Source organism: Cnephaeus nilssonii (genome assembly GCF_951640355.1).
Source record: "Cnephaeus nilssonii genome assembly, chromosome: 14".
Taxonomy (NCBI): Eukaryota; Metazoa; Chordata; class Mammalia; order Chiroptera; family Vespertilionidae; genus Cnephaeus; species Cnephaeus nilssonii.
The window spans coordinates 72868615-72889829 of record NC_137085.1 but is presented as its reverse complement, the minus strand read 5'-3'; the positions used below and the strand labels follow the sequence as shown (position 1 = coordinate 72889829).

General features: G+C 43.7%; 1 protein-coding gene across 10 annotated transcripts in view; it reads right to left on the bottom strand.

The window, feature by feature from the left end:
* Nucleotides 1-21215, bottom strand: part of AOPEP (aminopeptidase O (putative)) — a 353107-nt gene that overhangs the window by 109568 nt on the left and 222324 nt on the right. For all 10 annotated transcript variants that reach the window (XR_013814460.1, XR_013814461.1, XR_013814462.1 and 7 more), the window contains 3 exons: nucleotides 15780-15882; nucleotides 14755-14862; nucleotides 6090-6133 (listed from right to left, as the gene is read on the bottom strand). Coding sequence is in view for 7 of the 10 variants with exons in the window: in XM_079789821.1 (XP_079645947.1) it covers nucleotides 6090-6133; nucleotides 14755-14862; nucleotides 15780-15882 (255 nt within the window). In the remaining 3 variants the exon portion in view is untranslated. The remainder of the gene's footprint in view (nucleotides 1-6089; nucleotides 6134-14754; nucleotides 14863-15779; nucleotides 15883-21215) is intronic.

Genomic DNA, 21215 nt, shown 5'->3' with positions numbered 1-21215 from the left:
AGCGACTGGTTGTTCCGCCATAACGGTCGCTTAGGCTTTTATTATATAGATAGCCAAGATATGAAAGTAACCTATGCCCATCAATAGATGATTGGATAACGGAATGGTGCATATATACAATGAAATAGTATTTAGCTATAAAAAGAAATGAAATCTTGTCATCTGCAACAATATGGATGGACTTAGAGGGTGTTGTGCTGAGTGAAATAAGTCAGACAGAGAAAGACAAATGCCAGATGATTTCACTTGTATGGGGAATCTAAAAAATGAAATAAACAAGCAGAACAGAAACAGATTCATAGATACAGAGAACATTTTGACGGTTGCCAGCTGGGAGGGGGTTGAGGGGATGGATGAAAAGGTGAAGGCGTTGGGAAGTACAAATTGGTAGCTACAGAACAGACATGGTAATGTAAAGTACAGCATAGGGAATATAGTCAATATTATTGTAATAGCTATACATGTTGTCAAATGGGTACTAGTTTTATTGGGGTGACCACTTTGTAAATTCTATAAATGTCTAATCACCTGAAACTAATATAATATTGCACATCAACTGTAATTTTAAAATAAAAAATATTTTTAAAAAGGAGTAGCTTATTGAACATCTTCTATGTACCATACACTACAAAAAAAAATCTCATTTAATATCTGTGCAAAACCAGTATTATTGCCAGGTGTCACGATGCATCGCTTTATGATTCATGGTGCAGAGAAGCCTGCTCCAAACAACGCTGACCCCTCCATCTTGCGTTGAAGGTGCCCTGTTTGCCTGCCCTTGGATTAGAGTTCTGAAGAGATGGGGAAATTCTTGGGAGGGGCAAAGGTGTGAGGGCAGGAGAGTTCATCATTCAGCTGCATCCAGGAGCAAAAGACACTCCCCTGAGGGAAGTTTCAGATCACTTTCCTTTGGGAAGGTTGGAAGCATCTTATAACCATTATTACTTCATTCTTCATATGATCCTTGTGAAGTGGGTGTCAATTGGGTGTGGCTTTTTAGCAGATGGAGCAACTCCAGCATGAGAAGAGTGGCCAACGTCAACCCAGACAAAAGGCTGAGGACAAGACGGGTTTCTGGACTCCCAACATCCGTGCAGACGTCACACCGCACCCACACCTGTCTGTGGACTGCTGACGTGGACAAAGGTCTTAAACTCGGAGAAGATGAAAGCATGAGCTCCAGCTGCTAGAAAAAATTATAGGTACGCTAAGGGGCCGTACCTCACAAGGAAATTATGAGAGACAGTGTGAAAAAGCTCAATATTCAGGGAAGAAATGTGTTTAAGGAAAATAAAATAAAGCACGTACATAGTTTTTGCATTTTGATCCCAGCTATTGACGTGACGGTGCGGGTGGATTTTCGGTCTGGACAAGGATCTACAGCAGTGGTAAAGCTGACGGTCGGCTTTTCTCTCCCAGACACTCAGAGTCCGAGCCCTGGGGGCTGTTTCCCCCTGAGGTCATGTGGCTTGAGTCATCACCACAGACAAGCAGGAGCATTTCCACTTCGCCAGGACCCAGGACTTACAGGAAATTACTCTTCTGCATGTCTGATCGCTATGGAAATTGATTTCCTACAGATAGCTAAAAGTACACAGGCCCTCGGCTGCATGCCTTCCAGATCTGGGCCTGTGAACGGCACTCCACCTCCTGACTGAGGCCTCCGGGGCCTCCACAGCAGAGGTGGGTCCGCCCTCTGGCTGGAGAATAGCCTTCTCGGGACTCCTATGTCCTGTCTCCAGTCCCTGTGAGCTATGAATGTGGTCACACGTGGTTACTGCAGCAGGGGAGAGAATATGTCAGAAATCCTGGCATGATGTTGGTTAGAAGCCACAAAGTGAGCAATTGCTTATCTCTTTGTGATGTTAAAGTACAAAGAAATAGACCCAGGCTTGCGTGGAAATGGCATGGCGCATGCCGCATTGCTCGTTCAGTTGATTTCTGAGGGTGGAGTATCAGCCACATCTGCTACTTGTTCCTGTCAACGTCTTGATCAGGAGAAATGTCTTTACTGACATTTACTCCCGTCTTCTGCCTCTTGGGATTCTAAAGGTCACGTTCTATCCACGTCTTTAAGGAAAGCACATGGCCCAGCTGCCACGTGACCTGAAGAATGGATGGAAAGACCTTGGGAGCGCGAGTACTAGACGGAGGCAAGCTTTGGGACCTTCAGTGCTCGGGTCTGAATCGGAAAGTGCTCTTGTTCTGGAATGCAACTAGTGTACATCTCAACTTTACACACAGTTATTTACTTTCTTGATCAAAACAAGCAGCTTGAGCTGGGGTAGAGAATTCAGGTTGCTGACTTAACGTGTATAAAACAAGTACGCCCAGCTCCGCGGGGCAGGAAAAGCACTGAATGAAACCAACACATGAACATGCACACACAAGCACAGTAGTTGACGAGCAAAGGAAGAACTGGTTGCTGTTGATACCGTAGGAGTAACGGGTAGCAGGGTGCTCCCCAGCGAGCTTTCGCCAGGCAGGCCAGGGCCCAGGATTTGTCCCAATTTCCTTCCAAGCACTTCCAGCTTTTCCTTCCCTTGGTCTCTTAAACACCATCCTTTAAACAGAAACCTCTCACTGACAGAGTCTAAAACACAGCTCTTCATCTCCCTGCTTCCACTTCCAAACATGTCCCTCCCATCCCCTCTGCACCACACCGACTCCCCAGACAAAACAGGGGCCCCGGTACTTCCAGTGCAACTTCAGAGGGACAGAGTGGCCCGGAAGGAAAGGTCAACTTCGTGCTGGATGCCCCCATTCAACTTCACAACCCATCACCCAAGTCCTATCTCCGGAATCTCTCAGATTGCTCGTTGCACTGCCACCGCCAGCATCCCTGCCCTCATTCCAGCTCTAGGTCTCCCGAGTGAACTGCTGTACTGGTTTCTAATTGGTCTCCTGACTTCTAGTTCTCCCACGTCTGTCTGTCTCCCATGCTGCCCCCGCCCCAGAGTACCTCTCCAATCTGCTGGTGGCACGCCCCTACCTAAAACCTCCGGTGGTACTTCTTTGCCTGGAGGCTGGAGGCCAGGGCTGAGGAGCCCTTTCGCTGTGCACCCAGGACTGGGAAGCTCCCAGAGCACCTCCCACACGGAGTCACGGTGCTCTGCTTCGGGTATGTCTGCAGCAGTCCCCTCGGAGCTCCCTGGGGGCTGGGCATGGGATTTATTCCTTTCTGCTCCCTCGTGTCCAGCTTAGCTCCCGGTGTGAAAGGTGCTCCGTAGAGAATGTTAAATTAACTGAAGCAAGAGAACAACGCAAAAGCAGCATGACAGCCCCTTAGCCCTGACTGGCGGGTCTAATCTGAAAACCCTTGCCCTACAGAACGGCTCAGGTGCCCAACAGATGTGCCTGAGAATCACTTTGCAGTAGGGCCAACGATTAGGGGCTCTGGGGCCAGGTGTGGGGCCTTCACCTACGTGGGAGAAGCAGATAAAATTGGTACAATATGCTGCACAGGTAAAACGGTAGACAGTCTGTTTCAATAGCTGAATTCGATTCTGAGGTTAGTTAGCAGGAAAGACGGTTGAGTTTCAAAAAGTATTCCAGGACACTTGCTGAAATACATTCACTGTAGGAAAGAAATTGCCTTAACTTTTCAGGAGAATTTTTAAAAGAAGCTTAAACCTGTTGGCCAGAACATGATCCTCCCTGGGAGAGGCATCCCCCCAGAGGGGAGGAGGTGGTGCCGCTGGCCACCGTCACACTGAGATGCTGCTCGTAGCTTCCACAAGTACGACAAAGGCCTCTTTGTGGGCCCACAGTGTGTCTCCTCCATAAATATTCCCAATGATAACAACCTGGACCCCAGAACCAGAGGGCTCTGGGCCGTCCAAGTGAACTCCATACCCTTATTAGGAAGAGGACAGAAAGAAAGAAGACTTCCCAAGCTAACAAGGCACTCCGTAGCTGCCATGAAAATGACTATATTTGTGCCCTAAGAAGTTCTGAAAGAATGCACAGTCATTATTCAGAAACAGACTTTGGTGACAAGAGGTAACACACAACTTCTATTAGTTTTCTTCTTGTTTCATTCGGTGTTAGTTCGTAGGGAAAGCATTCCATCCTATCAGAGGACCTGGAAAGTTATTCCAGGGCAGGTATACAAGAAAAAGGGAAAAATATTGCAGGTAAATTACTGTTCTTGACCTTCGGAATAATGACCACCTCTGATGTGATTTTTGCATGACGAAAACCCACATTTCTGTTTAAAGAGAAATGATGGTAAATCCAAAACATTTCAGCCCTTCCTAAACAAGCCACACCTCCTTCGAGCGGCCTCCTGGAAAAACCAATGACTGCAGCCCACACGATCTCCCTGGATAAGACTTCCTTCAGCATCAAAGGCAGGAACAGAAAGAGGTAAATTAAGGAATTAATAAATGATATGGCTATGTTAATTCTGTATGATGCACTAATTTGTGTTATGTGTGAGTTCCCATCTGATTAAAAAAAAAAAAAAAAGCCTAACAATAACATTTCTAACTGTTGAAGCAAGAATTGTAAGTAGACGGTAGAAGATGAAGAAGAACTCTCCACGCCCTCATGACCCCCAGATCCTCCCTGAACTTCATGTCATCTCCTGGGAGCACAAGTCCTGACACCTTACCCTTACAACCCCCAAATCAGGCTGCCTATCAGGCAGGTGCGGCGACATGGAGGTGTCTGGCCTTGCATGGGCCCAAGTCAATGTCTGTGTGAAGGAATTCATCTCCACATTTGGAAATCTGTTCCGAGCAGAAAATCATGGCTAAAACTGTGGGTCAGAAAGGAGAGTAATATTGGCTCTTCTTGAAAGAAATGTTAATTTCCCAAGATGCCCCCTTTAATGTTTGAATACCAATTTTGCTATTAGAAATTATGTTTCAGGCTATTCGCTTTTAGTGCCTAAATTAAGATAGGAAATTAGAAAGAAAGGGTTGGAATGAATCTAATCCAAACTTTGCTGTAGGCCTTAAACCCTCCCGGAATCCCTGTAGCTGGTCAGCCAGACTAAAACTGGGCACCTCCAAGTAAGAGGTCTCCCTCTTTCCAGAGCGAGCTTGCATTGCAAAGAGCATGGGCGAGGCCCAGACAGAGCTCACTGCAAACTGGGCTCACTCCCTTGCTCACTAAGGGATCTTTAAGTTACTGGGAGCCTCCGCTTCCTCACGTGGAACATTGTGGATAAGAGCAGAGGTTCCAGAGCCAGCCACCTGGGAGCAGAGCCCACCTGCCACATGGAGCTGTGATGCCCTGGCTGCTCACCGAGCCCTCGGCACCGCAGGCCTCTAACTGGTAAAACAGGAATAAAAACACAACGCCCCAGGTGGCAATATTCGGAGAATTAACTGAGCGCCTGCAAACAGTAACCTCCCATGAAGTATTGGCTTAAAATTATCACGATGATGATGATGAAGAGAAAAAGGAGGAGGAGGCGGCACAGGCGGAGTGCTGTAATGAGGAGCCAATGATCTCCTGTAAGCAGATCCCGAAAGTGCCTGATGCACAGAAGCTGTTATTGTTCTAGCTACATCATCATTAATTGAGCACCTACTTTTCATGTGTTATCCCCTTTGATCCTCTGGGAAAGCCCGCCAGAGAGGGTAGAAAACAGGAATTTGGAGGGACGAGGTGACCTGCTCCGAATGTTATATATGGGAAGGGGCAGAGCTGGGTTAGAACCTTGAAGAGCCTGACTTCAAACCCCAGGCTTTTCTTACTACCCCACATTTCACCTTCCACGGAACAGTGTTTCCTTGTATCCAGCCATGTCATCTACAGCCCCGGGGCTTTAGGACCGTCCTCGCTGCCATTCTTTCCACAGCAGCTGAGGCCACACCGTGTCCTTGGCTTGCCTCATATACCACTTGGGGGACCCCCAACTCTGGGGAATCCCTGCTGTGCCACTGGCTCCCAATATCCCCGTGAGCCCATTGCTAAGTTTGGCTGATCCTCCTAGGACTCCTGCGGGCTGGGCCAGGTCCTTGCCTCTATTCAGAGAGGAAGACGGAACTTCCTCAGTTTAGTAAGCCGAACAATGGCAGGGTCGTTTTTAACATTAAAAGTAAAACGAGGCTCTTAATTCCTAAGTTGGTGCTCACCTTTTTTCTTCTGGGATGTTCTCCAACAGCATTTGAAGGAAATCCTGGAATATGAAAAAAGCAAACCATGAAAGACATCCATCGATGTGTCACTGCCCCGGCTGCAGGCAGCTCACCTGCTCGCGAAGCTGGGCCTATGCTGGATCATTAGACTATGCACCCAATTTATTAACTACGGCACTTCAGTCCAATCAGGTAAAGAGATTTGTTTTGTAAAAACCACAAACAAATTGAAAAATGTAATGTTTGTTATGTTGACCTAAAGCAACAGTTTATTTTCATGTTTCAACTATATATTTTCGAAAGGCTGGCCACAGCATAAAGCTCTGTCCCCCACCTAACCCAGTCCCCGTCAGGAGCCTTCCCTACGGACTGAACGACCTCAGCGCCGAGAGGCTGGTGAGTGACTTGCAACTGTCTTGCTTGGCTCTATGGAAAGATAATGACAAAGCTCAAGACGATGACTATCCCCGACCGTCCCCCGGGAGGAACAAAGCGGCTACAGCCAGAATGGCTCCGGTTCCCTGGCTCCGTCTGCAGCCTCTCCTAGTGCCACTGACAACCTAGGATGTTTCAATAATAAATTTTTTAAACCTAAAGCCATGACTTACACACACTCATTGTTTCCTATACTATGGAAAATTTCAAACACATTCAAAAGAAGACAAAAGGGTATAATTAACCTTCATGTACCCATCAACCCACAGCCAATATGCCCCATCCACTTATCTGCCTCTTGTATTATTTAGAAGTGAACCCCAAACATTACATAATCTCACCAATCAATGTTTCAGTAAATTGCTCTGAAATATAAGGACTCTTTTAAAACATAACCACAATACCATAAGGCCTAAAAAATTCACGTATGAATGTTCAATGTCATTTATATTTAATTTGCACCTTGAATATTGTGACCAACCATTTCAATCCATCTAATCCTAGAATCTTGATTTGGCCTCAACTAGGTTTGTCAGATACAATATTGGATGCCCAGTATTTACTAAATACTAAAAGAGTAAATACTAAAAGAGTATTTGCTGTTTATCTGAGGTGCAAATTTAACTTGGAGTTGTGCATTTTTACTTGCTAAATTAAACCTTCTATCATCTGAAGATTTGACAAGATACATTTTGGAAAAACTATAGAACATGAAGCAAACAAGAACAACCTTTAACATTTTGGGGATCTACACTTGAAATTTTTCTTTTAATAAACTGAAAATCTTGTAAAGCAGGTCCTTGCAAGGGCTCAAATGACCAGCTGCAGGAAAGCCAAATGAACGGCCCCGCCCCCCTCCTCCCCACCCCCACCCTCACCCCCCAAGCCTGCAGATCTGGGCAGTGCAGGCTCTGATGAGACCCATTTAACTCAGAATGTGAGATGGAAGCAGCAGCTCAGACCCTGGGATTACAAACAGATGCAAGCACGGAGGAGTGGAAATCTGCAAACAATTTGTATGACAAGGTGTTCTTCTTCTATCAACACATGAGGCAAAGCCATCGCACAGGGGCGAAGCCTGCCAGCCCTTTCTATGAGTTTATGGGTGCGCAGTAGGTCCATTTATTCCAGAGGCAAAGTCTCCCTATAAAGGGCAGTAATGAAAAAATTATTTCTTGCAAATTCCGTTCTCCTTCTAAGACTTTACTTGTGTATTGTTGCTTCACCCCAAATAAATGATACAAAGAATAGCAACTAATATTAAAAAATGGAAGGGGACAAGCCCAAATAGAATAACCCCTCACATCTGAAGGCCCTCCTTGCACCTGCAGTGGATACAGTACATGGAGAAAACAAGTACAGAGGAAGCAAGAGCAATATTTAGAATGTGAAGAATTATTTTTGCTTGAGGTTCTTACTTTAATAATTATTTTGTGTAACTGTTGAATTAGAAATTAATTTATCACAACTGATTTATTAATAGGTTACATTGCAGATATTTCACTGGCTGAATGGCAGTATTCTTGCTTCCTAAAAATCCAAGTACAGTAGTATAATTTCTTACTAATGTCACTTCATTATCTCCTTAGAGCCCATATCAACTTATCCCATATTTGTCCAGTAATGCATGCTCACTAACGTGTGTGTATGTGTGTGTGTGTGTGTGTAGGGGGGGGGGGCGTTACATTAACTCAATGATAAGGGGGAGAATTTAATTGCTTGAGAAGCAGGAAATACAGAGTTAACCTTAATTCTGCCCTTTTGCATTTTCCAGTTACAACTGGATCTTTCTTTACAGGACTGCAGAGAACAATGTTCCAGAATTTTCAGTGAATATAGGAAATTTTTGTATTCTATTTTGTTTGTCAATTTATTTTATCCTATTTTGTTAGTCAATTTATTTTGTTCATTAGATTCCACATATAAGTGAAATCATGTGATATTTGTCTTTCGCTGACTGGCTTATTTCACTTAGCATAATAATCTCCAGGTCCATCCATGCTGTTGCAAAGGGTAAGAGTTACTTCTTTTTTTACAGTCACATAGTATTCCATTGTGTCCACTGCTTTTCTATCTACTCAGCTACTGATGGGCACTTGGGCTGTTTTCAGACCTTGGCTATTGCAAATAATGCTGCTATGAACATAGGGGTGCATATATTCTTTCTGATTGGTGTTTTGGGATTCTTAGGATATATTCCCAGAAGTGGACCTGGGTCAAAGGGCAGTTCCATTTTTAATTTTTTGAGGAAACTCCATACTGTTCTCCAGTGGCTGCATCACCTGCATTCCCACTAGCAGTGCATGAGGGTTCCCATTTCTTCACATCCTCCTCAGCACCGGTTGCTGATTTATTGATGGTAGCCACTCTGGCTGGTATGAAGTGATATCTCATTATAGTTTCAATTTGCATCTCTGATGATTACTGATCTTGAGCATTTTTTTATATACATATTGGCCATCTACCTGTATGTCCTCTTTGGAGAAGTATCTATTCAGATCCTTTGCCCACTTTTTAATTGGATTGTCTTCCAGGTGTTGAATTGTATAAATTCTGTATATATTTTGGATACTAACCCCTTATCAGGTGTATCATTGGCAAATATGTTCTCCCACACAGTGGGTTCCTTTTTCATTTTGATGGTGGTTTCTTTTGCTGTGCAGAAGCTTTTTAGTTTGATGTAGTCCCATTTGTTTCTTTTTTCCTTTGTTTCTCTTGCCCTAGGAGATATATCCGCAAAAACATACCCGCTACATAAGATATCTAACGTTTTACTGCCTATGTTTTCTTCCAGGATTTTTATGGTTTTGTGGCTTACGTTTAAGTCTTATCCATTTGAGTTTATTCTTGTATGTGGTGTAAGTTGATGGTCTAGTTTGTTGTTGTTTTTTTTGCATGTACTTGTCCAATTTTCTCAACACAATATATGGAAGAGACTGTCTTTGCTCCATTGATGCCCTTGCCTCCTTTGTCAAATATTATCTGACCATAATGACATGGGTTGATTTCTAGGCTTTTTATTCTGTTCCATTGACCTATATGCCAGTTCTTATGCCAGTACCAGGCTGTTGTTTTGTTTGTTTGTTTTAAATCCTCACTGAGGATATTTTTTCATTGCTTATCAGAGAGAGTGGAAGGGAGGGGAAGAGACACAGAGAGAGAAACATCGATGTGAGGGAGACACATCAATTGCTTGCTTTCTGCACACGTCCCGACCAGGGCTGGGGATCAAGCCTACAACCAAGGCTCATGCCCTTGACTGGAACTGATCCTGGGACCCTTTGGTTGGCGGGCAACACTCTATCCACTGAGCCAAACCAGCCAAGGCAGTACCAGGCTGTTTTGATCACAATGGCTTTATAGTATAGTTTGATGTCTGGTATTGTGATTGCTCCAACTTTGTGCTTGTTAGGATTTCTGAGGCTAATTGGGTTCTTTTTTGTTTCCATATCAAGTTTTGGAATATTTGTTCTAGATCTATGAAATATGCCATTGGTATTTTAACAGTAATTGTGTTGAATCTATAGAATGATGAGTATATGGACATTTTAATGATGCTAATTCTTTGAATCTATGAACATGGTGTATGCTTCCACTTGTTTGTATCTTCCTCTATTTCTTTCTTCAATGTCATATAGTTTTTTATTTCTTTCTTAATCTCATTGGTAATCCATTCATTGCTTAATAACATGCTATTTAGCCTCCATAGGTTTGAATGTTTTTTAATTTTTTTATTATAGTTGATTTCTAGTTTCATGCCATTGTGATCCAAGAAGGTGTTGGTTTTTTTTGTTTTGTGTTTTTTGTTTTTTTTTGTGTGTGTGTGTGTTTTAAAATATATTTTTATTGATTTTAGAAGGAAGGGGGAGGGAGAGAGATAGAAACATCATTGATGAGAGAGAATCATTGATTGGCTGCCGCCTGAACACCCCCCTACTAGGGATCCAGCCTGCAACCCAGGCATGTTCCCTTGGCTGAAATCAAACCTGGGACTCTTCAGTCCACAGACCGATGCTCTATCCACTGAGCCAAACCAGCTAGGGCGAAGAAGATGTTTGATAAGATTTCAATCTTCTTGAACTTGTAAAGACTATTTTGTGTTCTAACATATGTTCTATCTTTGAGAATGTTTCATGTGCACTTGAGAAGAATATATATTCTGTAGCTTTGGGATGAAATGTTCTATAAATATCAATTAAATCCATCTGATCTAGTGTGTCATTTAAGGTTGCTGTTTCCTTGTTGACTGTTTGTCTGGAAGATCTATCCAGTGATGTCAATGGGTATTAAAGACCCCTACTATGACTGTATTGCTGTCAATCTCCCCCTTAAAACCCACCAAAAGTTTATATGTATATATAAACTCATGCTTTTTATATATATGTAGTGACTTTCTTTGTCACTTTTATGGCCTTTGTTTTAAAGTTCATTTTGTCAGATATGAGTATTGCTACCCAGCCTTTATTTTCATTTGCATGAAATATTTTTTGCTATCCCTTCACTTTCAGCCTGTTCTGAGGTGAGTCTGTTATAAACAGCATATATATGGGCTACATTTTCTTATCCATCCAGCTACCCTATGACTTTTGACTAGAGCATTTAATCCACTTACATTTAAGGTTGTTATTGGTAGGTATTTATTTATTGCCATTTTTATTCTTTATGCCTATTTCTTTATCTCTATTTCTCTCTTTCTTCTTTTTACATCTGTCTCTTTAACAGTTCTTACAATTCTGGATTGGTGGTAATAAACTACCTTAGCCTTTTTTTTTTTCTTGTTTGGGAAGCTCTTTATTTCACCTTCAATTTTAAATATAGCCTTGCTGAATAGAGTAGTCTTGGTTTCAGATCCTTGTCTTTCATTACTTTGAATATTTCATACCTTTCCCTTTTGGCCTGTAGTGCTTCTGTTGAGAAATCAGCTGACAGACATCCTTATGGGAGCTCCTTTGTAGGTAACTGACTGTCTCCTTCTTGCTGCCTTTAAGATTCTCTTTGTCTTTAACCTTTGCCATTTTAACTATGATGTGTCTTGGTGTGGGTATCTTTGAGTTAATCTTGATTGAGACTCTCTGTGGTTCCTGAACATGTGTGACTTTTCCCATCACCAGGTTAGGGAAGTTTTCTGTCATTATTTTTTCAAACAAGTTCTCTATCTCTGCTCACTTTCTTCTCCCTCTTGTACCACTATGATACAGATGTTGTTACTTTTCATATTATCCCAAAGTTCCCTTAAACTATCCTTATGCTTTTTATTTATTATATAATTTTTAAAAATTATTATTATTTATCCTCACCTGAGGATATTTTTCCATCGATTTTTAGAGAGAGTGGAAGTGGAAAGGATAGACAGAGAGAAATATCGATGTGAGAGATTGGTTGCATAGATTGGTTGCCTCCTGCATGAGCTCCAACCAGGGCCCAGGCCAGGGAAGAGCCTGCAACCGAGGTATGTGCCCTGGACCAGAATTGAACCCAGAACCCTTCTGTCTGCAGACCGATACTCTATCCACTGAGCCAAACCAGCTAGGGCTAACAATTATTTTTTTCTTTTTGTTGCTCTGATTGACTGATTTTTTCTATCTTATCTTCTAATTTGCTGATTTCATACTCTGCTTCATCTAACCTACTGTTCATTCCTTCCACTGTATTCTTTAATTCAAATATGTTATTTTTTATTTTCAACTAGTTGTTTTTCATGGTTTCTATGTCCTTTTTCATGCTGTTGAGCATTCTTGAAAACATTACTTTGAACTCTTTTTCTGATAAATTGCTTACCTCCATTTTATTTAGCTCTTTTTCTGAAGATTCCTCCTGTTCTTTCATTTGGGGCCTGTTTCTTTGTTTTCCCATTTTTATTTGTTTCTATGTATTAGATAGACTTGCTATGACTCCCAGGCTTGGTAGGGTGGCCTCCTGTAGTGGGTGTTCTCAGAGACACAGTGGTGTAGTCTCCTTGATCTCTTGAGCTGAGTGCCCTAGGAATGTCCCTTGTGTGGGTTATGTTTGTACTCCAGTTCTAATTGGGTCTTGACACCTGTTGCCCTATTTGTAGATAGGCTCGGCCCTTGGGCTGGCTGCCTGTGAGACTCAACCCCAATGATGTCATGCAAACTGTTGCACAGGTGCTGACAGAACAATACAAAACAAAAAAACAACATGGAAAAAAAAGCAACCCACCACCACCAACAAAAACAACATAAAAAAAGAATAAAAAAAGAAAAAAGAGGCAAAGAAGAAATAATAAAAGACAAGAGGCAAAAACACACACACAAGAACATGAATAGAAAGAAGGAATAAAAAATTAAAAGAAAAAATAATAAGCCTGAAGGATGGCTGAATTCAAGACAGTCATTAGGGATATTGGTGCCATTTTCAAAATAGGGAATCAGCCCACCGGCATGGCTCAGTGGTTGAGTGTCAACCTATGAACCAGGAGGTTGTGGTTCAATTCCCAGTCCAGGCATATGCCTGGGTTGTCGGCTGGATCCCAGTGTAGGGTGTATAGGAGACAGACAATTGATGATTCTCTCTCATCATTAATGTTTCTATATCTCGCTCCTTCTCCTTTCCTCTCTGAAATCAATAAAAATATATTAAAACAAAAACAGGAAATCATCAGAAGAGGATCAGAAAGAATTCAGATCCTCCATATTGAAGCACAAAAGACCCCTCCGGGCAGGGGTGTCCAGCAGAGGACTAGATAAACAGTTCTGGAATCACTGGAGAGGTCATGGAGTATAGGTCCCTCTTCTTTGAAGACACACCTCACCTCCTTGTTCTGAAAACTGTAGATGAGCAGGTTGAGCATGAGGGTCACAAGGTTGTAGGAGAGGACACCACCTGCTTGCTCTCCAGGGAATAGCTGGCCTTGGGTCACAAGTGGATGACCCCATTGCACCATAAAGCTGAATGAGCATGACCAGGTGGGAGGCACACACACATAAAAAAAAAAGAAGTAATTATAAATAAAATATAGAATAGGAAAAATGGCAAAAGAGAAAAGAGAAAAAAATAGAATAAGTAAAGGAAAGGGAGAAATAAGAGATATGAAAGGAAAAAGAGAATAAAGAAATAAAAGAAAATATAAAAAATATTTTAAAAAACACACACAAAAGTGGAGTTTGCCCCAGCAGGTTTTGGTGCCTGCTGTGAGCACGGCTTCCAGAGTCAGTGCTTCTTTGTTAACTTGCTTATTCCTAAGTGCTGCTTGGCCCCACACCCATATAAACTGACAGTCTTTCTCTGATAGTTTTGAGGTCAGGCTGCCTGAATATTTCAGTGTATCTTGTCAATCTCTTGGTTTATCAAATATATATGGTGCACAAACTGTTTGCCAGTCATGTATTAAGTATTGATCAAATAAAGAGCATGGTATGGCCTTGATGAGCTTATACATAGAATGGAGGAGAAAGAAAAAACCCCCCAAGTGATCTTAAATGAAAATCTATATATATAAAAGCCTAAGCAACCAAACAACCAGTCGACCAGTCGCTATGACGTGCAGTGACCATTAGGGGGCAGATGCTCAATGCAGGAGCTTCCCTCTGGTGGTCAGTATGCTCCCACAGCCAACCTCCCGTGGTCCCTCCCCGACAGCTGACTGGCCCCGATGGCCCTGATCGAGGCACCCAGCCAACTTCCTGTGACACCTCCCCCTGGCCAGCCGGTCAACCTCCCATGGCCCCTGCCCCCGCCAGGCAACCTCCCATGGCCCCAATCAGCCCCGAATTGCCGGCTACGCCAACGGACCCCACCCGTGCACAAATTCGTGCACCGGGCCTCTAGTATAATGATAATTAATGGCAATGACAATGAAGGCAATGAAAAAGGCAAAGGGTAGAGATTAGCAGGGTGGATGCAGATCTGATTAGCTGAGGTCACTCTGAGTGTGTGGCATTTGAGCTGAGACAAAAGGATAAGAAGGAGCCAACCCTGCAAAGATCACTGCAGGTAGAGGAACAACAGGGCTGCTTTTTTTGCTTTTGTTTTTAAGGTCACTTAAGATTCAACTATCCACATCCCTGCACAGGACAGCTTTGGGTATCAGATGGTCCCAAAACTACAGGGGGATCACCCTCCCTAAAGCAACACTTTCCTATGTCTAATTCATTAACTTCCTATTTTTCCTACTGTATTAAATCATAAATCTTTCCCCCACTTTTTAATACATAATCTAGTCCCCACATGCCACACCTCCAGGGACTCACAAGGACTCATATATTACCTGGGAAAGAATCAGCTGCCCATGAAATGTGTGCACAAATTTTCTTAAAAAGGAAAAATAGGTGTCATCTCCAAGTCTTCTGGCAAGGAACCGGAGAAGAAAATAACCCTGGAAGAGAGGAAGTAGAAGAAAAAAGATGCCTATCATGGATTAATCAGAAAAATGCTTACACAGGCAACCCTAGCGTACCCACCAGTGCTTTATGCACATCTAGAATGTCCCATGTGATGTGTTCCAGGCTGACCTTTATATTCTTTATTTTAAATTTATCTTTATTGTTGAAAGCATTACAGATGTCCCCCTTTTTTCCCTCATTGACCCCCTCCACCCGGCTCTCATCCCCTCCCCAGGCCTTCAAAGCACTATTGTCTGTGTCCATGGGTTATGCACATATGCATGTAACTTCTTTGGTTAACCTCTTGCTACCCACCCTCCACCCCCATCCTGCCCTTCCCTCTGAAATACATCAGTCTGTTTTATGCTTCCATGTCTCTGGGTCTATTTTGTTCATCAGTTAATTTTGTTCATTAGATTCCACATATAAGTGAGATCATGTGATACGTGTCTTTCTAGAAATTAAGGATCGACTACTTTGCTTTCAACTCATCTGGGTATTCCCCTTGGGTTACATGAAGCCTGGACGCATATCTCAAACCAGAGGGGCCAGGTCCTGGCTCCTTTCTCCCTCAGCTATCAGGAAAGGCCTTTCAACTTAAAATGCTTCCTTCTTGCTCCTATCTTCCAGTTGGAACCTGACAACAATTTTAAGATTCTGCTCTTCAAAGCTGACGTGAAGCAGGGAGAAGGGAGGTACAGGGCAGGAAATAGTTCAGGTTCCTTTGATTCGTGCCTCATTTTTTGGGTATAAATATTAGACAATCAGTTATCTACCCAGTCAAATGTCATTACAAAATTGATCATTGTTTTGTTTAGCTCAACCATGTTATTAATCTTCACTGTTTATGTGTATAATCTAAAAAGTGCTATACCATAGTCACTGGCTTCTGACACTTAGATGGGCTTACCTTTAAATAATGAACCTGCATGAAGACCTTCTCTGGATTGAGCCCATGCTTGATGACAGATGATCCTGAGTCACTCACATGGCCAGTTTTCTCTTTATTGGGTCTAAAATGATGTAGTAAAAGTATAGCACATTCTTAACTAATTAGACCATAATATCGCCTTAGGCTTATTTTCAGAGTTGCTCAACAGTGTCTTAATTCTATTCAATAGTACCAGGTATACGGTAATTTAAAACAGTTTACATTATAAATCCATATACTGAACAAGTAGGGATTTATATTTGGGTTGGCAACCTAAGGTTGGCTATTGGCAATATTTTACATCATCTTATCCAAGATTAAAACTTGCCAGACCCTCATGGAATCTAAGCTCCAATATGCATTACTTAAGAACCTGCTTTTCTTTTGGTGGGAATGACAAACTGGGAAATACAATGAAAAATGTAGCTTTGCTTGGAAGAGTAAAGAACTTACATTAAAAATTTTTTTTGAAAGCCCAATGTTATCCACTTCTTTCGACTTGCATTTAAGGCTCCTTTAAGAAATATTTGTTTAACAAACTAGCAAGACAGGAGCGAACTCATAGACACAGAGAACAAACTGATGGTTGCCAGATGGGAGTGGGGTTGAGAAACTGGATGAAAAGGTGAAGAGACTAAGAAGTACAAATTGGCAGTTACAAAATAGTTATGGGGATGTAAAGTACAGCTGAGGGAATATAGTCAATAATATTCTAATAACTACATGCTGTCAGGTGGGTGCAAGACTTAATGGGGGAATCTCTTTGTAAGTTATATAAATGTCTAACCACTATGCTGTACAGCTGAAGCTAATATAATACTGAATGTCAACTGTAATTGAAAAATAAAAAAAAAAACTAAAAAAAGAAATATTTGTACTAGGAAGCTGTTTTAGAATCTCTCTCTCTCTCACACACACACACATTATTGAAGCCATGCTTTTAGAACAGGTAGGGACATTCGCAACCACACACTTCCACCTCCTCATTTCACAAATAAGGGGAGCTGAGGGCTCGTGGCTTGTTTTGATTCATGGTGACATTAGGACTGAAACCAATGTCTCCTTATTATCTATCAGAGTGTTTTAAATATTTTTAAAAATTTCCTTAATAAAATATAATCGTGTTACAGTGAAGCTTCACCAATTAGCTAAAATTAAAATATGTGACAAGGTATTTGCAGCTTTTAGCTGTCCGAAAACCAGTCCCTTGTTGGATGAACACTGAAGAGTATGTGTTGGGTGAGTGACTGGGAAGCATGGGCCGATGAGAGGATGAGCATATCAGAAAGGCCAGTGGCTATTTTCAACAGGTAGTTTGCATAAGTACCAGGGACATGGCCATTGGAATCTAAGAGAACCGGTGTTGAGTTGCAACCCTACTTCTTAAACCTGTTTCTCACTAGCAGGTTAGTTAAAGTCTCTAATCTTTAATTTATTCACTTGCAAAATGCAAATAATCCTACGTATCTCCCCAGTTCCTATGGGGAATAATTGAAATAATATATGCAAAATCCCCAGTAAGGGCTAGGGCTACATAAATTACTCAACAAACTTAATAAAATATCACAAATTTGTCAGTAATAAATATTGCTAAATTCAAGGTTGGCCATCCATGTTCGAGGCAATGGGTTAGGCTGTTCTTTCACTTGATGCCACATGTCCACAGACACAACATGTAAGGATGCGGGCCTAAATGGAAGCATCCACGATGGGCCAGCTTGCCAAGCCAATCACTTTGCAGCGTGCTCTAGCTGCCACGCACAGAACGTCCCATTAGGTCTCTGCCGGAGATTTCAGCACATTGTCCCAGCAGACACAGGCCTGGGACCAGCAGACACCTCAAGAGAAGACAACCACCAGCCACTAGAGCAAATTGCATAGTTTCAATTTTTCTACGCGATCCCTGACTTATCTACATGCCTGTACTTGCAGGAAAAGCTAGTCCCTTTCATCTTCATTTAGACTCCATTGAAAAGCATCAGCTTTATTCTTGTTCTCAAGTGTGTCCTGGGTGGAGCGTTCTGTAAAGAAAAACCACACTGGCTTTGAGAGGGAAAGCCCAGCCAGCCTTGCAGGGAGGAAGGCTTCTCAGAACCCGAATTCCAACCAGTTTTCCCAGCCCCAGGAGAGCCTGCGTTGCTGTGAGTTAAGTCCCTGAGCTCTGCGTGAGACCAGCAGAAGGGCTGGGGCACCGAAGACAGACAGATCTCTGTGGGGAACGCTGGCTTCCAGGTTCCCAATGACGCTTTCAGTTGCTTTTTTTGCCCTTTGCCTAAAAACGTCCTTCCAAAAACCATCCCTCTTATTCTCTTCTTCCACCCTCTCCAAACGAAGAAGTGCTCAAGAAAATTCTTTTATGCTGACAGCATCCAAGGCAAACGCACGAGTCCCCAGGAGATTCCTTTTAAAGTGGACGTGGCGCTGCGGGGAGCAGTGCCAGGCAAGCCTTGGCTTTCTGCGGCGAAGAGGCTCCGTGAGCGGGAAGGGCTGACTTCCCAGAACGCCGCTTATCCCAGGTCTGCACAGACAGACAATGCACAGAGAGGACGGGAGCCCATGACGAATGCAGCCTCAATTCATGTAAGAACAGTGACTCTCACAGGTGAGTGCACGGAGTCACAGCACAGCCATCTCCCTGGCCCCCGCTTTCACTCTCCGCAGTTTCAGTGACCTGCAGTCAACCAAGGACCAAAGATATTAAATTAAAAATTCCATAAACAACTTATAAGTTGTAACTTGCATGCCACTGAGCAGCTTGATGAAATCTCACGCCTTCCCCCTGGGTCATGCCTGGGATATGAATCACCGCTTTGTCCAGCGCATCCACATGATTATGCGCTCCCTGCCTGTTAGTCACGTGGGAGCCTTCCCCATGGTCAGATCAACTGTCCGGGTATCACAGTGCTTCCGTTCGTCACCCTTATTTTACTTCATAATGGCCCCAAAGCACAAGAGTAGTGTTGCTGGCAATTCAGATACGCCTGAGAGAAGCCAGAAAGGGCTTCCATTAAGTGCATGTCTAGAAAAAACATAGTAAGTGTCGGGTTCGGAACTACCCCTGCTTTCAGGCGTCCACTGGGGGTCTTGGAACATGCGTCCCATGGATAATGGGGTGGGGAGGGAGAAACTACTGTACATACAAATGCACAATTCCATTTCGATGGAGTCAAAGAGCAGGCAAGCCAGAGCCCAGGGTTAGAGATCAGAGGAATGTTCCATTTGGGCAGGAGTACTGACAGGCGGAAGCAGGAGATTTCTGGGATCCTGGGAGTGTTCCAAATAGTAGTCAGAGTGGTGCTTGCAAGAGGATAAATAGTAAAACTCTACTGAGCCATCTAGAAACACTTCAGTGTGTGTGTGTGTGTGTGTGTTATAGTTTAATTAAAAGGTTAAGAAAAACAGATGCACATGGAACTATGTATTTTGTGAAAACAAAAGGGAATCAGTCTAGAAAAGGGCTTTGCTGTTCACGTGCCATGAACAGGTGACCAGGATTAACTAAGCCCTCTAACCTGACGACCCAAGAGGCAGGAAGAACTGTGGCAAACACAACTGGCTCAGGCTACCCCCACGTTCAGCCACCTTCTTCCCCGCCACTTACCCGATCAAATCGGAAAGTTAAATGCTCACTTCCCAAGTCCCTGCAGCTACAAATGGTCAGAAGACATGGTCCAGGCCAGTGAGACAAAAGCAGACATCTGCTGTGGTTGGAAGCGGGGCTCTGGGGTAGCTTTTGCTTTCTTGACAAAAGGGGGAGTCCCTGGTCCTGCACCCCCCCCCCCCCGCCCCCAGTCATGGTAGATGGAGTGCAGCAGCCACCTGGCAGCCATGAAGCGGCAAATCAAAGCGCTCTGGAGATCAGAATGAGGGAAAGGCAAGCGGCCCTGGATGGTGCGTGCCATTGGGCTGTTGGCCGCCCGCGACTGCCAGCCTTCAAACTTCTTGCTGTGTGAGAAAAATAAGCCCATGTGTTGAAGTTGATATTGCTCACCATTCCAGTAATTGTAGGTAGATTTATCTCTAATAGATGGAGAGCCGAACTAATATTAACCGCTACCATTTCCTGGAACTCCCTGGCTCTGGTTTGCCTGCTCTTTGACTCCATCGAAATGGAATTGTGCATTTGTATGTACAGTAGTTTCTCCCTCCCCACCCCATCATCCATGGGACGCATGTTCCAAGACCCCCAGTGGACGCCTGAAAGCAGGGGTAGTTCCGAACCCGACACTTACTATGTTTTTCCTAGACATGCACTTAATGCGAGGGACTCTGCCAAGCTCTTCTTATGCATCACGTCCTTCTACCCTCATGAGAACCTGATGGCACAGGTACTGTGATTATGCCATTCAAAAGCGGAGAGGAGTGAGGCCTGGACATACCACAAAACCAGTTAGTGGCAGACCTGAGGCTGGTCCCGAGGCCCACGGAACACCGGTCTCTGCTGCATTCCGGGGCCTCATCAGGACCCAGTCCCCATCTTGGTTGTGCCGGATACTAAGTGGAGAGCCTCAGGCATGTTTCTTACCCTCCTGAGCTCAGTTTCCTCACCCGTAGAGTAGAGTGTGATGGCCCTGGCCGGTTTCCTCAGTGGTTAGAGCGTCGGCTCTTGGACCAAAGGGTCTCAGGTTCGATTTCTGGTCAAGGGCATGTACCTCAGTTTCATGTTTGATCCCTAGCCACAGTCGGGGTGCATGCAGGAGGCAACCAGTCACTCTGTCTCTCTCACATCGATGATTCTCTCTCTCTTCCCCCCTCCCTCCCCTTCACTCTCTCTAAGATCAATGGAAAAAATATCCTTGGTGAGGATTAAAAATCCTAATACTAATAAAAAGAATGTGACGAGACTCAGGTAATATAAATAAAAGCACTCTGTAAATGTGATCGCGCTAGGCACTTCTCAGACATGACATGCCAGTGTTTATTTCCTTGGCTAGAATACAAGGAATGCAAGAGATCAAGTTACGAAGGTCGTTTGGGCTGAAATGCCCTTGGTTTCTGCTGTACCTGGCACCGAACACAACAACTGAAATTAGCACGCCCTGCCCTGCCCACCTCCTTCCCTTTCCGCTGCTCTCCCAGCAGCAGTGTGGGCATCTCAGGAGGGGGACAGTGACCCTTGGCACACAGTGATTTGATCTGGAAGCATGCCTCCTGAAGAAAGGACTGATTCTGCAGGACTATCACCAAGGGTGGGATTTGGGAAAACCTCTGAAAGGTGCTCAGGCGTGTCAGCTTGGGTCTGGACACCCGCTGCTGCGCCACAGCCCAGAGGCGCTGTCTCAACCTCACACTCCTTGGCGAAGCTCGACCTCTATACACTCACACTGCAGTGCTGGACCAGGGATTAAGGAACCAGAAATGAGACAGAAAGGGATCAATCAGCATTTCAACATCCCCGTCTGCATATCAGATGCA